This window comes from Stylophora pistillata, chromosome 11 (assembly GCF_964205215.1).
Source record: "Stylophora pistillata chromosome 11, jaStyPist1.2, whole genome shotgun sequence".
Classification (NCBI taxonomy): domain Eukaryota; kingdom Metazoa; phylum Cnidaria; class Anthozoa; order Scleractinia; family Pocilloporidae; genus Stylophora; species Stylophora pistillata.
Window position 1 is genome coordinate 14103301 of NC_142529.1, and position 17016 is coordinate 14120316.

At 40.0% G+C, this 17016-nt stretch overlaps 2 protein-coding genes and 1 pseudogene across 11 annotated transcripts in view; 1 reads left to right on the top strand and 2 right to left on the bottom strand.

Annotated features, from left to right (window-relative positions):
• The window catches only part of LOC111327199 (uncharacterized), a 22979-nt gene extending 20581 nt beyond the window's left edge, over positions 1-2398 (top strand). For all 10 annotated transcript variants that reach the window (XM_022931327.2, XM_022931324.2, XM_088738853.1 and 7 more), the window contains 3 exons: positions 699-797; positions 1077-1168; positions 1408-2398. In XM_022931327.2, the coding sequence (XP_022787062.2) occupies positions 699-797; positions 1077-1168; positions 1408-1467 (251 nt within the window). In that variant the 3' untranslated portion in view covers positions 1468-2398. The remainder of the gene's footprint in view (positions 1-698; positions 798-1076; positions 1169-1407) is intronic.
• Positions 2399-5625: 3227 nt separating this feature from the next.
• LOC148720163 (uncharacterized) lies at positions 5626-6895 on the bottom strand (annotated as a pseudogene).
• A 1788-nt stretch (positions 6896-8683) lies between these two features.
• LOC148720164 (dopamine receptor D5-like) lies at positions 8684-15616 on the bottom strand. The gene is made up of 3 exons (XM_088737528.1): positions 15411-15616; positions 10233-11077; positions 8684-9872 (listed from the first exon to the last, which is right to left on the bottom strand). The coding sequence occupies exons 2-3, from the start codon at positions 10929-10931 to the stop codon at positions 9492-9494; spliced, it is 1080 nt and encodes a 359-aa protein (XP_088593654.1). The 5' UTR covers positions 10932-11077; positions 15411-15616; the 3' UTR covers positions 8684-9491.
• Between the last annotated feature and the right edge of the window lie 1400 nt (positions 15617-17016).

Here is a 17016-nt window from a genome sequence, read left to right on the forward strand (position 1 = left end):
TTCCCACGTGCATCCATAATTCGATTTATGCACGTTAAGCATGGACCGATTCTTTAATAGCTGGAAGCAAGGGTTGTTAAAAAAAACTTGAAAAAAAAAATACTTGATAGGTAGGAAATCTCGAACACTTGGAACTGTGTAACACATGTGTGAAAAAAAATCAAGCAAGTTTGAACGACACTCACTAAAAACGGCCTGCGAATCGTTGCTTTCAAGGTCTCTATTTGCATCCCCGTGCAACGGGCTTCGTGTACGCTTTTCGCTAGGCCCTTTTCCCAATGATAATTTTTTCTTTAATTTCTCCAATTTAAAGGGGATAATTTGTACATCAAATTCTTGCAATAAAAAATAAAGGTCACCGTGCTCGTTCAAAGGAAAAGACCATCGTACCTGTTTACCTCATCCGTTGAATTTAAAACAATACCACTGATGTTCTCGACATGCGTGCGTGCTTATTCGCCTGACGCCGTGATTTTTATGCGTAGTACAGGATGTGCAGTGCCATACCAAGGAAGCCCTTTTCGTTTCTCATTGGCTGTTCGGAGGTGATTAATAGCACTATTTACATGTGTGGTACATACCAGTGGATAACATTGTGCTGTGATAATGTAAAAAAAACCCTTCGTTAGTTCTTTAACATTTAAGCAAATAAGTTTTAAACCTCTCTTCCTGAAGTGTATTGAATCCTTCCCTTCTAGGACCATGCGTGGCTGGTGTTGTTGGCACCAAAATGCCTCGATACTGTTTGTTTGGCGACACAGTGAATACTGCTTCAAGAATGCAAACAACAGGAGAACGTAAGTAACTCGAATCAATGGTAGAATAAAGTAAGGAGTGGCGCCTTTATTAACATACTCGTTTAACAAACTGTGATGCTGAGTGCCCATCATTCATCTATTTCTGATGAACGAGTAGCATTAAACCTTCAACTCCCATGTTCTAAAGCTAATTCTTGCGAGAGATGATATTCTATCAATTTGGGACAAGAAAGATGACTAGTTAAACATAAGATGCACTTTTCTCTCTTTAGGCTAAAGAGTAAGTTACCTCTTGTGTTGTTTATTTTCTTTTCTTAGCTCAAAAAATACACATAACAGAAGATACCAAAGTCATTTTGGACCAGCTTGGATGCTACGAAGCCGAATTCAGGACCTACTTAGAGGTTAAGGTACATGTAGCTTTGTTGATCTTCTAGAGGTAGCCACTTAAAAATGGTTATTCATAAGACACGTTTTATATTTCCTGTATAGACTATTTTCATTAGTTCCAAATACTCGTACACCAAAATGCAAGCGTAAAAACCATGTCTTAAACTAGAAATATCAGGTTATTGATACCATGAAAACGGCAGCTTTTTCGAATGTTTGAATAATCCTCAGTGTTTCATTTCTTCTTCTTTTGGCGCAGGGCAAGGGAAGGATGCGTACATACTGGCTGAACGCTGTTTCACAAGATATTTCCTTGTAAATACCAACCTATTTTCACTGTCGTATGAATGTAATATTCGTCTTTATATATGTCAGTTAAAAATTTTTATAGATGGTAGGACTCTTCACTTTTATATGGGGTACTGTGCTATGGGATTCGTCCAGCTACAGGCACGAGATACACGAACGGATTTAAATAAGTGGATGTCTCATTTCTTCATTTCCGCAGCCATTAGACGGAAAAAATGAAGCTCTATTTCATCATCGCGACATTTCGCTAACTTGTTAGAAAATTGTTTGTAATGACTAAATTTCGTGAACAGTTAAAGCTAATGTTGCCTATAATATATCACTGCTTCGCTTAATAATTAATATGAAAAAGACAGAATTCAAACATTTCAGCAATTGAAGATGTAACTGACCCTTGCAGTGCCTTTAAATTGGTCTCAGTGAAAGAGTAACCTAATATAATTTTCCAAGTTCTTGGCTCCATGTCAGGGAACTTAAAGACGAAAGCGTATTCCTGTAGTTGTAAGTTATTGAAGACTGTTATCTTAAAAAGAAAACAGAAAACTCGACCGGTATTTGTTTAAAAAAATGTACTAAACAAAACTAGAGAGTTATTTATAATAAATAGCTCTTAGATGTTTAAGTTTTAGCCATAACGCTGCTATACGCGGTGAACTCTGCCATACCATATCTTACCTTGTTAAGCATTTTAATTTGTAAGAGTCAATTTGATTGTACAACCGCACAACAACTTATTTCATCGTACTGTTCTACTTTCCGCATTCGTTCACTTATATATTTTAATAGAGACTGAGTAGTGTTCATAGTAAAACTTACTCAAAATTAAACACATGAGTTCATTATAGGACTTTACCACGAGGAAACTATGTAATTTAAAGTTTTTACAAGGTTTGCACCATTGATACATACAATAAACAGCACAACTATGGACCCATCCACAACTATGGAGCCTTTCTTTTGCATCCCTTGATGTTGTAGCGTGCCAAATGAATCGGCTGAAAAAAAAAAACCTTCATCTTACTTATACTTACAGGAGAACAACAACAACAAAAAAAAGGCACCGAGGGAGTTGACCTACCTAGAACTGCCTTGCCCAAAGTTCAAACAAAACAGCACCCACTTGGGTTGAAACACCCACTTGGGTTAACTGCACTCCTTTATCTCCCTAGACACGTGAAGGTGGGGGGGCGTGGTGTTAAGTCAGTGGAGGCTGAATACAAGCAGACTAAAATCAAGTCAGCTGTTAAGTTATACGGAAATGAAGATCCTACCATGGGCCTAGTGTGCGCTTTTGAAGAACAAGCTGCTGTTAAAGGGTACAGGTCACTCGTGAAATAGGCAGGGAAATTTTCCGAAGAGTTGAGTGTCTCTCTAAATTTGTCTTACCCCAACCCGAAGCTGTATGATGAGGAAGGCAAGGAAGTAGTCCAGTGGTCAGTGCGCTGGACTCTGGGTCAAACGGCCCGGGTTCAAGTCCTGGCTGGGGCTTAACGTTGTGTCCTTAAGCAAGACACTTCACTCTCATTGTTTCGTCTTCTCGGATAGGACGTAAAGCCGGAGGTCCCGTCTCTTAAAGGGTAAGGGGTAAAAGACGTTAATTTCCCACGCTCGAGATTACTGTGTGCTGGATGTCCTTCCCTGGGGTGGGTTGGGTGGGAAAACAGCAGGTCTACATCAGCTTATTCAGTTGCTTATAAATTCAACCTGCTTGAACAAATAAACATGATGATGATGATGATGAAGTGTCGAAGGAGAAGATCAAAGATAAGTTAAAGGAGAGAGTTAGAGGTCGGTATGCCGAAAAAATCCGAGGAGAGAGGTGGCAAGGAAACTTTTTAACATCCAGATGGGATTATGAAGACTTGAGTAGACAAGAATGTTTCGCGCGGATGACGACCTGGCAACGCGCACCGACTCAAACGATCGCGGGTATGATGGAGCTTTATGAGCAGATACTACCAACAAAGGTACACTCCTGTCCTAAGATTGGTACCACCCCTGCAAATGACACTACTTGTAGGTTGTGTGGGAAAGGAATAGAGAATATGGCACAAGTGATCGCGAGATGTTCAGCGTTGGCCCAAAGTAAATACCTGGAGAGGCATAATGCGGCTTTAAAGGTGTTACACTTTGAGCTTTTGCGAGATCTTAAGCTGGTTGACGAGGTCCCCCGTGGCACTCCAAGACACAACCCAAGCCACTGTACAAATCCAAAGATGTGCAAGCGTTTTGGGCTATTCCCGTCTAAGCAGGAGGTGAGGGCAAACCGGGCGGATGCGAGGATAGTCAATCATCGGGAAAAGACAGTGACTACCATCGAGATGAGCTGCCCGTGGGTTGAGAATCGTGGCTAGAAAGATGAAGAGAAAACACTCAAGTATTTCAGGAAGAATGCCATCAGGACCTGGGCTCTTTCCTAGTCGGGTGTTTCTTAGAGCTTGATGAAGTTCTTGTTCTTCAATTGGGCGGCTCATTAGTTCGATGAGTGGAAGCTGGTCTATTCCATCGACAATGGTCAAGTCAGCATCAGTTGGTTGGTTTAGTAAGTCACTGAAATGTTCAACCCATCTGTCTTTTATCATATCAGGGGCATTCAGGATCTCGCCACCTTTGGATTTCACAGGATGAGAGGTTTTGGGTCTTGGACCATAAACAGTGTTTAGAGTGGCATAGAAGTCTATGAGGTTCTTCTCCTGAGAGTATCGCTCTGTTTCTTCAGCTCTATGTCGGGAACAATTGTTTTTGAGATCTCTAATGCGCCTTCTCTTCTCACCGCCTCCCTATTAAGAAACAAACGTGGAACTTAAGGCCCAGTACAAACGTCGTGCCCCTGTTGTGTCCAACTTAATTGCAGTTAGCACGACAGAAACACGATTCTGATTCAGACCTTGGGCTACAGTCGTACGAAATTCAGGATTCACTGAAGCAAAGTAACAATTCTTTCTCGTAACTTACCACGAGAACACAATGCCGCTAAAGCACATCAGCATTATTCATGAATTTTGTCTGTCTCGGCCGTCGCGCCAGAGTTGTGTAGAACTTGTCGAAATTAATCGTTTGAAATTAATTGCTTACCGAAGATCAATTAAGACGCTGTTCTTGAAACTAATTGCTTGCCGAGCTCAAGCGTTTGCGCGTTATAAATCTTGTGAGCTGTACAGGTAAATCATACTCGTAGCAGATGCTTACTAAACACTTTCACCCAGGACGAAGATAAATCAAACTGTTGTTTACAAAACACCTATGATACGGAAATCAAACTTGTCGATGGTTGCTCGAGAGCGAGCAGCGAAGATTGTTCATACCATGAGCCCTTGTCCATTTCGGCGAGATTTTTCACCATTCTTCATCGAAATCCTTCAATGTCTGGCTTTTAGGGCCAGGCTTCTTTCTAGCTTTAACCCACGGGCTCTTTTCCTTTTTAACTCTCCTCATTATCTCACGAACTGCTGCGATAAACACGTGAAACTGACATACGAAGATGTTTATGCGACTAATACTATCCCGGATGTTCTGCCGCGAAAAACATCACGGGAGTCACTTGTGTTTTTACATTATAATTAGCTTTTCGCACTTGGACGGCTCAAAGAATTCAGTTCAGAAAAACGGTTTTGTAAATAGCTCGAGTGTGTTTCAATGTTTCAAAATAACTTTTTTTTAAAACTGTAGTTAAAATAGTAATGCTTTGTTTGAGGTGAAAAAAAAATTGGGCAAAATTTGGCCCGTGAAGGTCTACCGTATCCTTAAATACCACGTCACCATTGGTCACTCCTTCGTTTAACATAGTGGTTCTATCTCTTTTCCATTTGAATGAAAACTGTACATGAATTCCGCCCACGGCTATCAAAGACCTATCTGAAGAAACTAGCCTGACATCGTTTTGACGGAATAAGACATTGTCAGAATGCTGACCTCAGCATGTATTGAGTATAAGTTAGTCTATAGGAATATCATCCGAGTGAACCGCTTGTGAATCAGTTGTTCCCGGCTGAAGACTGTTGCAGAACCTTTGCACGAATTGGGTCACGGCTGCAACAGACATTATGTGACTGGTGTGAAAAGGATTTTCAGTGGATGGATCCAAGATTCTGTAAGGTATGTCTTCTTCGTTTACTGACCCAAAGATTGGATTTTCTTTAACATGTATTTCCACATTTCAAGCTGACCCTTAAGTCCATGCAGCACACGGTGTCTCATATCGTTCTGAGCTGATCAAAACCTTGTAGTAGGCCCTATCCCAAGAAATGGCAAATAATCTGGGTAGTCTTTCAACAGGAATTTCATTGTTATTGTCAATCTCGCGCAGATCATTTACCAAGGATCTTTCAAGAGGATCCATTTCTTCAAGCCTTAATTGAGTATGGCGACATCGATCAATTCTTTGCAGACATCCAGAAACATTTTTCTCAAGTCCTGATGGAACAGAAGGGGTGGTACCTGTTTTCAACGCAGAAGAAGCTGACTTTTCCATCATGCTTGGGAAGCCATAGTTACTTTTCCTCGGAATTTCTTTTTTACCTTCTCCTTTAGTCTCCAGGGTTGATTGATTTGTCTCTCTAGGTAGACTTTCTTCACTGAAAATATTTTTCTTCGACTCATCATCGGACTTTGTTTCATCTTCTTGAATTTTGATCAACTTTGAGGAAAAATGAATTGGATTTTCCATGATCGGCTCGACTGACCAAACAAACATTCAAGGATCTCGGGACTTTCAATGTAATCAGGATAAAAAAGATTGTACGTATGATTTTACAAAGAAATGCCGTAAATCTTTATTCTTCATCGCTTTCAACAGGTTTCCGAGAAGTTTATACATGCATTCCACTCTTGTGCTTTCGGTCCACATCTCGACACCAGTCTCCTCTATCGTTTCTAGGACGGTGTTCTTTAGATGAAAGGAAACCAAACTCTTAGGCTGAGTAGAAAGAGAGGTTCGATGATATTTCTTCAGACAGCGATAGCATTCCCTGTCGATGTCGTCTATCTTTTGGCTTAACAGGTATTCTGCGCGAGAAAAGGATATTCTCAAGTCGCAGTCGGGATTTCCATTGAATTTTGGGGGCTTTACTACCAAATGGAAACCCTCTTGGATTATTTTTCGACAATCTTGGATAAAGGCTAGTTACGGTCTCTTTTGATCCAATCTCTCGCTATCTTTGGCCAACCTCGACATCTTAAGGCTGGGAAGAAGTCGACTCCACCTTGTCTGCCATAGTATAGTTCTGTCTTCAAGCCTTTCAGTCCGGGTTCCTGTAATAACGTACTTGCACTATCCTTTTCGTTCGTTACTTTCTATCCCAAACAGTTGATTAAGCCAGCGTGTACGTTTAGGGTTACAGCTTGACCTGTGGGATTGTTCGATAGGCGAAAAGTACATTGGAGTAGAGTCCATTGGAGTAGAGTACACTGGAGTGGTGATAAACTCCCGTAAATGGCATTTCCTCTGTTTATAATTTATTAGCTTCGCCGACAGGCAGGGACACCACAACAGCTTGCGCCAGTTACTGCGGGCCCAGTAAACCCACCCATCCCACCCCAGGGGAGGATGTCCACCACACAGTAATCTCGTGCGTGGGAATTAACGTCTCTTAACCCTAACCCTGCAGGAGACGGGACCTACGGTTTATCCGAGAAGACTAGAATATCTATCCATTTCTTGATATTATAGAAAGGTAGCAAATTCTCCTCAGTTATTTTAAGACCATGAGTATTGGTCCGGCCGGGGCTCGAACCCTCGACCTCCCGCACAACACAATCCGGCGCTCTAACCAATTGAGCTAACTGGGAGGCGGTTGTACCTCCCACCAGACACGAATGTAACATAGCATGAATCACCAAAGCGGGCTGATCGACAATTTGAACCAAATCAGAAATGATTTCACCCATCAACATGTACAAAAATAAACTACTGTTTCCTGGTTTGGGATGATTGAAAGAGAGTCAATATGATATTGAAAGATGCTGCAAGATGGTGATTAGTCAATGTTCTGTTCTGTGCTAGTTTCCTTAGGAGTTTTGACGTAACATTTCTAGTGGATGGTTATCAGCATTGCACAATAAGGTCTGGGGTTCCTCGTGACCCTTTGTATACAATATTGAAAATTTCTCTCTGAAGAAAATATTGAAAATTTTTCTCTGAAGATGATGGTGATAGCAAAATACGTTTTCCTTATAAAAAACGTAAAATGTAACCCAAGGGCATTGAAAACCAGGTTAACAAACTTTCAACTTTGAAAATATAAAGTTAGGACCAATCGTGAGCAAGTAATTTTACCTTCTTCACAAGCAAAATTAAGAAAAAATACCCTCTTCGACCAATCATCTTTCAGTAATTTTGCCCTCTGTTATTAGATGTGTAATTTGTGGAAAAATTACGAAATTCTAAACGACATCGGCTCCAAACATTCCTCGACATGCCAAACATGCCTTCAACTATTTGCATCAACGGGCTTCGCACATACTTTTACTTAAATCTTTTTTTCTCTTCGAAGAATTTTTTTTTCTGCAATTCAAAGGGGATAACTTGTTCACGAAAATTATGCAATAAAAAATATTGGTCACCGTGCAATATTGGTACCTGGTCCATTTCTTGAAAAACAATACCGTATTCTGGGAATGCGCGCGCGCTTATTCGCCTGATTATATGATTCTTATGCACAGTACGGGATGCGCAATGCAACACTGTGGAATCACCTTAATTCAGAGTTTTAGGGAGAAGAAGAATAGAAAAAAACACCCAAAAAAGCGCAAGCAATTGGATAAAAAGTGCAAAACGGAGGCTCCAAATAAAATTCTTGAGGAGTTTTACGCGAGAGTTCGTTTAAAAGACGGAAAAGATTATGAACGTGATAGCTTTCGTGTAATGGTCTCTGCTGTTACCACAGAAAGTGGTAGATGAAAATTGCACTCGTTTTCAGCCAATCAGACGCGCGTAATTTTTTAACGTATATTACCATTAATGATCAATTCAGATTCTAGGCCCACCAAAGGTTTTACAAGGGGAATTTAAGCCTTCGAAACATCAAAAGCTTGGGAAGGAGATAGCATACTGAATTCAAGAGTCATAAAAATATTTATCTCAGGATCGATCCATCTGAAAGCATGGTCCTAAAATTTACTTAAATCAAATTTACTTAAATCTAACAGAACTCTGAAAGAGCGACAAAGTTTGTTTGATTTTCAAATTTTGTGGTTGACTAATTTTCTCTAAAATTTTTTGTGGGATATTTTGCAAATTTTAACTTTAATAGATTTCAGTTTGCCAGGAATGGTAGAGTTGTCACTCTGAAAGAACGGTCTTTATTTCACCGTCCACCATCAACAAAGGTAAATCTGATTTGTTAATCGCCATAGAAGTAGGTTAAGAGTAAATATCAGAAAATTCCAACGTCCTTAAGATCTCGTCGCAAAAAAAAACAAAACAAAACAAAACAAAACAAAAAAGTGCACAATTTTTAGATCTACAAAAACTCAAAACGCCTTTACTAAGTACGGTTTTGTTTCGTGCATTTACACACGTGCCCTCAACTTCGAGTTGGTTTAACAAAATAACTTTCTGGAGAAAGCATGGCCAGCAAAATGTTAACTACAATCAGTGACACTTTTGACTAAAACATAGCAATGAAATTATTGATGAAAACAAAAGTAAATGAGTGAGAAGATGCAGAAACAGCATCAACCTTTAAAGGAACCATATGTGAGTTAACAGTTTTTTTGAGCAGATATTCTGAAAGAAAACAATTGAAATTCTGCGTGCAAAGAATTTCAGTCTCTATCAGAGTAAACAGTAACCTGGAATTTCATCAGGACATTCTGATGAGCAAAACTCAAAATTTATTTTGCTTGCGCCTTATAATTACGACTTTAAGCACAGTCTTTCAATTGAGAGGACTCGATTGACTCGATTCAAGCCCCTGGAAAAAGAATACAGCAATCCTTTTAGTCATAACGGGGTTCTTCGTTGAACGTTGTTGTTGAACTCCATTACTTTGTATCCCATTTCAGAAGGCTTACTTCCTCCTCCAAAACAAGCCTCTAAATCATACTTTGCTGGCTTTCTGTGCTGATCTTTCGGCTCTTATCTGAGCAGATGCTAACTTTTCTCAGACGGGTGGTGGAAGTACTGCTGGAGCGTCTCCTAAACACTTCATCTACACCTGGGCCCTGAAGGACAAGACGGCGAAGAAGCACAGCAATCGTTCTTCGCGTGTCTGGATTTCGGTAAGAGTACAAGAACGGGTTTACTGCACTGGAACAGTAATGCATCCATTTGACGAACTGCAGCAGGCGGGCGAAAACGATCGGTGAAGGAAGGGCTTCTGGGTCAAACGTGGCAATCATGGTCAGGGTAAAAAGGGGTAGCCATGCGATGATAAATAGAATTGCTATCAGAGCTACGGTGAAAGACAGCCGCATCTAAAATAAGAAAGTTGATTTATACAAATGAAGTGAGATGAAATGTAGTAGATTCGCTCACCCTTAAGTATCAGTTTTCAAAATGAAGGTGTGCAACTCAAGATATGTTTGGATGGAACACAAAAAGTTTACATAATATGATACAGACTGGACGAGGTGCACACTGCACTCGAGGAGGCGTCTGAGTGAACACTGTTTTAAAATTTTACCTGTTGAACGCAAAATATATGTCCCACTATTTTCTTTTGATGTTAAAGGATCATAAAAAGAGACGATTGTACTCCCTATGTATTTTACTCCCTATCAAGTCTGACAAACAGAAACTAAATGAAAAAAAACAAACAAAAAAAAACAAGACACCTCTTTCTCCAAACTAGTCTTGTGGGCCCTATGATAGCTTAAAGTTCCTTTGCTCTTGGCAGCCACTAAAATGCTACTGTAGGCAGTAATAATCACCATCACTGGAATTAAGAAACACACGCTTGCGGTGACAATTGTGTATGGTATCTGCCACTTCGTACCATACTGTAACGGTTGAAGGGAAGCCAGGAAAGCCGAAAACAGCCAAACTGATGCGACTGCGATATGGAAGGTTTTCCTCGGGAGTTGGCGATGCCTGAATGGTCTTAAAATGGCGTGAGATCTCTCGATACTAATTCCCGTGAGCTGAAGGATGGAGGCACATCCGAGGAATATATCGGCTGTTATATATACCTGGTAAATATGGCTAGTGATCCGACGACCGTGGTAATCTGAGAATGTTATTTTCATCCAAAATGGAAGCGAAACCATACCAACCAGAAAGTCTGCCATTGCCAACCCTACGACTAGGGTGTGCGTCATCGCTTTACGAAGCCATTTGTTTGAAACGTACGCGGAAACGACGAGGCCATTTCCAGAAAGACTTACGACCATAAGAAAGGCATACATTGCTAAAGATGAGTACAGCTCAGATATGGAGCGTTTCGGATGTAGGTTTACCAATGGGTCGGTTGGAGCCTCGGACAACGTGGACAAACCTGTCTCCAAGCTTCCTGTACAAGTGTTGTTCGACAGCATTGTATCACAAGTTTTTTTCCTTGTATTTCTTCTTTTCAACTGGAGTATTTTCAGCGTGATCAGGCGCTTCAGAGAAGACGTGGTTACGGCAGAGGCATCATATGTACCATTAATTCAAAGTTATCTGCTTCACATTTAAGACAGTTCTGCAGACAAAGGAGGGAAGTAAACAATGTGTTAATTACATGGCAAAATTGATCTATTTTACAAGCGAGCAAAACTAAAAGAGCGCTCTCCTTATACCTTCGCCCACGGTGATTGTTGTTATGGTCGTTAATTATAGGGGAAGCTCTATAACTTAATCTACCCATGGCTGGCTGAGGGTGAATGGAATTTAGTTAACTGCTTTGAATTTGTGTAAATGTGTCATAAATGTGTCTGAAGTTCTCGATGCGATGATAATAAAATCTGGAGCATCAATGATCCTTATCTTGATGCTGTGAAATATTTTACCATGCTATCAATTGTCAGACAATCCAGTTGTTTTATAATTAGACTATAGGCAACCAGTGGCCTATCATAATCTATCCAGGGGCCTATCATAATCTACCCAGGGGCCTATCATAATCTACCCAGGGGCCTATAATAATCTATCCAGGGGCCTATCATAATCTACCCAGGGGCCTATCATAATCTATCCAGGGGCCTATAATAATCTACCCAGGGGCCTATAATAATCTATCCAGGGGCCTATCATAATCTATCCAGGGGCCTATCATAATCTATCCAGGGGCCTATCATAATCTACCCAGGGGCCTATAATAATCTATCCAGGGGCCTATCATAATCTATCCAGGGGCCTATCATAATCTATCCAGAGGCCTATCATAATCTATCCAGGGGCCTATCATAATCTACCCAGGGGCCTATAATAATCTATCCAGGGGCCTATCATAATCTATCCAGGGGCCTATCATAATCTATCCAGGGGCCTATCATAATCTATCCAGGGGCCTATCATAATCTATCCAGGGGCCTATCATAATCTATCCAGGGGCCTATCATAATCTATCCAGGGGCCTATCATAATCTATCCAGGGGCCTATCATAATCTATCCAGGGGGCCTATCATAATCTATCCAGGGGCCTATCATAATCTATCCAGGGGCCTATCATAATCTATCCAGGAGCCTATCATAATCTATCCAGGGGCCTATCATAATCTATCCAGGGGCCTATCATAATCTATCCAGGGGCCTATCATAATCTATCCAGGGGCCTATCATAATCTATCCAGGGGCCTATCATAATCTATCCAGGGGCCTATCATAATCTCTTAATACGATACTGAGAGACTGATTCAACAGTCATCAGACCTACTGTTTTCTTCTTCTTCAAAAGAGCCATCTTATTTCCTTTTTTTTTTCAACACCAAGGGAAAACGGGAAACAATGTAAAGAATAAAGACGTCATAGACCGGACAATTACTCATTTACATTTAACTGAGATATAGAACTCTTAAATTTTGACTATTTCTTGAAAAGTTCATAAAATTCAGTCTTATTGTCTGATACGATATGCCTACAGTTAATCTATGCAAATTGTCAGAAATTTGCAGCTCATAACATTTCAGAGCAAACACACCTCAAAATTTAGTAAGCACTTTAGCTACAGTGAACGTGCAGCACCTCTGACCCTGTGTAAAAGCAGTGTCTCTCCGTGTACGAGTTTTTGGACAGTTTTTTTTCTGGTCAACCAACTCAGTTTCTTCATCGGCTCCGACTACGCGTCTAACAGCGCACAAAATTTTCTTACAGCTTAGTAAATGGAAAGGAAAACCGACAGATAGTGCGGATACGTGTTGCGTGTTGAGTAAATAAAATGACAGCTCTATTGACGACATGTCTGTTTTTTGCAATCCTTGTGCGCGCGCTGAATTGCATCGGCAAAAGCGCGCGCGAACTGTATTCGCAGTTCACAGTGTTCACAGTTCACAGTGTTCACAGTTCACAGAAAAGTAGCACCATCTGTGCTATTTTTCCCTATAGTTGGCGCAGTGCATCGAGGGCTTTAATCTTCTTTTATAACAAAGACATGTTAGAAAAGTTAACGGAGAAAAGAACCCAGCAATTCTCAGCTTTTTCGTCGTTACCGAAAGATCCCAGTTAAATGCAGCACATGCGTAGTAAGTAAAAAAATTGCGATTGAACGAAAAATTGCTTCTCAAAAAATATGCCTATTTCTTGAGAACCACTCATTAGAATTTCACAAAATTTGGCACGAAAATACTTTAGGAAATAAGTAACTGGAGTATTGAAAAAATTGATTTTTAACAAAGAAAATTCTAGATAATCGAGTGAACCTTCAACAAGGGATCATTAAAGATCTCTCTGTTAAATTGTTAGCAAAATGGTGTTAACTTGTGAGTATTGTTACAAGCTCGTTGCATGCAAATTATAAAGAAAAACTAATGACTAAATTCTCTACAAATAAACAAAACCGATTTTAAAGGCCTGTCTATATTCATTCATGTCGCCATGGCAACGACACATACGTCAGCTTAACTATCAAAAATACAAAGTTTGTGTTGTTAACTTGCTTGCTGTCAGTTTTGGCGACCGAGAGATCAAGGGTTTTAGAGAAAATGGTGAAAGAAACACAGGTATCAAAAATTGTGTTCAGCCGATTCATTCCGCTGAGGTACTATGATAATACCAAGTATCTACCAATGAATACTCTTTTGGAGCGACTTCAATCTGAGGAACTTAAAACTTGCGGCTAGTTATCCTTGTAGTTTTGAATCTTTTTGTGCAAACCTGATATATAATGGTTCTGGACGATTTTATCCTTATTTGGTTAGAAGACACGTCAACAACTCTAAAGTAACATGAGCGAAGATGATATTTGCTGGTGTCCAAGTACGCCATAGCTGCTGGAGATTATCAGAGTTTCCCCAAGGAGAAAGCAACTACTTATATTGCCACACTCTGTCCCCCGTTTTCTCTACCGAGTGGGACGATCCTATACTTTCTTCGCTCCTCAGAGGATATCGAGGTGTTTCGGCTTGTGTAATATAACGTTCTGAACCAGTGTTCCATATCATTTGGACTTTTCAATCTAGAGTCCAACGCACTATCATGTGGCATAGGGGTTTTCACATGAGATAACCAACACTAACTGTAACTATATTTCATCAATCATAGACTTTATAGGACGAGTTCAGTTATGCTCTACCAAGTTGTCAGTTACAGAAATTCGGAATACTAAAAAGCTGGTGTGCACTTATTTGGTAAAGATTAGGTTTTCGTATGACAATGCTGACTTGTACAGCTGCTTACTCATTCTAGTTTGCCCAGCGCACTGTCGTGAACAGATAATGATTTAGAAATGAAAAAAAATCACAGATTGCGAAGATTGCTTCGTTTTTTTTTTTAATGAAAGTGTGTTTAAAGTATTGAGAAGGACCGGTGAAACACAAAACAGGTCTTTGAAATTTGTTTTAAGATAGGTTCAAAGCTCCATTTGGGTCAGTGAAATTTGGCACTGATGCATTTTTTAAAATTACGCTACAACAATCGGAGTAGCTCCACTTTTACAACTTTCAAAGGCAGTGACAACGAAAGTAAAAATTGACACCGTGCCGTTTTGGACTGAATAAGGATCAGGACAGCACAACCCAACTACAAATCCTGAGGAGTCCCTCCCCCACCCTTGAAGTAATCCTCGGGTTTAGCAACTTTCTTGATCTCATTTACTGGAGATATCATTTAAAAATCAAGATGGACGAATAAAAGACTTACACCCCGAATTGATGGTTGGATAAAGCATGACAGTCATGAGATGAACATATAAATCATGCGTCGCGTAGATCTCAACGTTTTACACGCTTTTCTAAATCAGCCATTGTTCGTTTGTTAGCTTCATCGCTGGTTATACAAACCATTCTCTCAAGTTTCTCTAAAGCTCTTTCAGTGCGTGCCAACCTCTAGGGCTTTGCGTCTTTCAACGCACTAATGTTGAAATATCGCGATCAATTGAGTTCATCTTTGGTATCTTTGATTCCATAATTCTAACCTCTGTGCTGGGCTCGTGTGTTGCGCATATATCGCACTAGACGCGCTCTAGGTGAATCTTAAATTTGCTAATTCTCTTGATAAAAAACAACACGATATTTCAAGAAACGTCTAAGGTACAGATTGATCCTATCTGTTATGAACAGATGATCAGCGATTCAAAGGTAGAATATAAGGAAAGTAGACATGACCACAAACCATCCAGGACTTTTGGTTACACAAAAGAGAAACAGTACCACAACAATGGCCCATTTCTTGATACGAGATATCCGTTTGTCTTGGAAAACATTTTAAATCGGACTGGTTTTATCGCTGAAGCCGTGAAAAACCTTGCCGTGCAAATGCTGCGTCGTCGGCCCTTGTCTCTTGACATATTCCTCATTATTCTCCCGAGAGATAATACCTTTTTAACCCAAAATAAATGTACCACAAAGACGCACTCAGATAATGTCATATCACTTCTTACCTGTCCATATATCACAGATACAGCAGTCTTGTCATTTTAGAGCATTTCACATTTTTGTAGAGGACAGAAACACTCAATTTGTTGACACGTGAAAAAAGTCGCTTCAGTTGCGCAGGAAGCCACATACCTCACTTGACTGCGTCTTTAATCCTTTTAATCTTCAAGTCTAATACATTCAAATGGATGGCAGTTATACGCATCATTGAATTTCTTCCCCTACTGTCTTGTAATAAACTTTACACTCCCATATGCTCACATGATTTATACACGTTTTCACATTTTTAACCTCTAACTCTTTTTTTCAGAATGAAAAATACTCCATTTTAAACATATTTAATCAACTTAATCAGTCTTCAAATGTCAATATAGGAGAAGGGTGTACTCAAATGATTTTTTTCGAAGATATTTTGCCAGCAAAATTTGTCAACCACCCGTCGTCGAATTTGTAATGATGTTTACATGTGTTCTATGCAGGCTCGTAATGATCATTGCATTACTGCGCATGTTCACGCGTGCAATAAAATCAGACTGCTCATGTATCTTATTCGTGCCGCTCTGCGTGCTTGTTAGAATACTGCTACTTTTTCATTTGTAATATGAACTTTGTACAGATTTAATGGATGTGCATTTCTTTTAGAAATCTAATTTTTTTATTGCCAACTCTGGAACAATTTCATTCGTATTTATTTTTCTTTGCTGGATAGAATGCCTTTTTTATTTTTTTCACATTGAATTGAAATGAGACAGTGAGTTGAATTTGTCATTTTTCAAAAAAAATATTGCCTCAAGGTTCGGGAAATTGAGATGAGCCTTGAAACCTGTGGCCAGACTGATCCGCTGTGTAAATTAGTCCTCTCTCAGCAAAACAAGAATACTTTAACCGACCAGTTTTCATTCAACATAGGAAGGCCTGCTAGCTCACTTTTTTACAGAACGTGAGATCGCATCGCGAACCTTACCCAGAACCCGAAAACCTGCCGATGTTCCTGATTGTGGTCCTGATCATGACCCTGTCTCTGACATCAAACCCTTGAACCTAATTCCAACCCTAACCAGGGCAGAGGAGCAAAACAAATTGCGCTCTACATTTACATGAGTAAATTTAGCTTGAACCGAGACCTAGTTCCAACCCTAACCAGGGCATGGGAGCAAAACAGATTGCTCTCTACATTTACATGAGTTACTTTGCCTGGCGAGAGAACGGGAGTCAAAGTTACATCGATGAGGGAAATGACTGACAACACAGGTAGTTTTGATATTCGCTTCGCTCGCCTGGAAGAGGGTGGGCACCAATTGGCTTTGACGGCTGACGGTTAACTTTTTCCGACCGTAGGGGTGACGGTAATCAGGAAGACATGTCTTCGATGAGTTTAAGTTAACATTAAGTTTTACCGTCATTTGAAATAAATCGTTTTTTAGGCCTTTTCACTCCTCTATCGACGTAGTGGAGGAAGGCATACTTCCAAAACCTCTGACAATAATTTATAATTTGTTTCAAACATAAGAATACATTACTTCCTAGTTCCCATTGTTACACGTGCAAACGACACAAGTAGAGTTTCATATATCACTGACTCCTTAAAACTGGATACGTCAAGGCGATTGT

Coding starts and splice junctions, on each gene's coding strand:
- LOC148720164 (XM_088737528.1), bottom strand. CDS start 10,931: ATGCTGTCGAACAACACTTGTACAGGAAGCTTGGAGACAGGTTTGTCC. Junction 9,873..10,232: donor AGACTAGTTTGGAGAAAGAG/GTGTCTTGTTTT, acceptor TTCTTATTTTAG/ATGCGGCTGTCTTTCACCGT.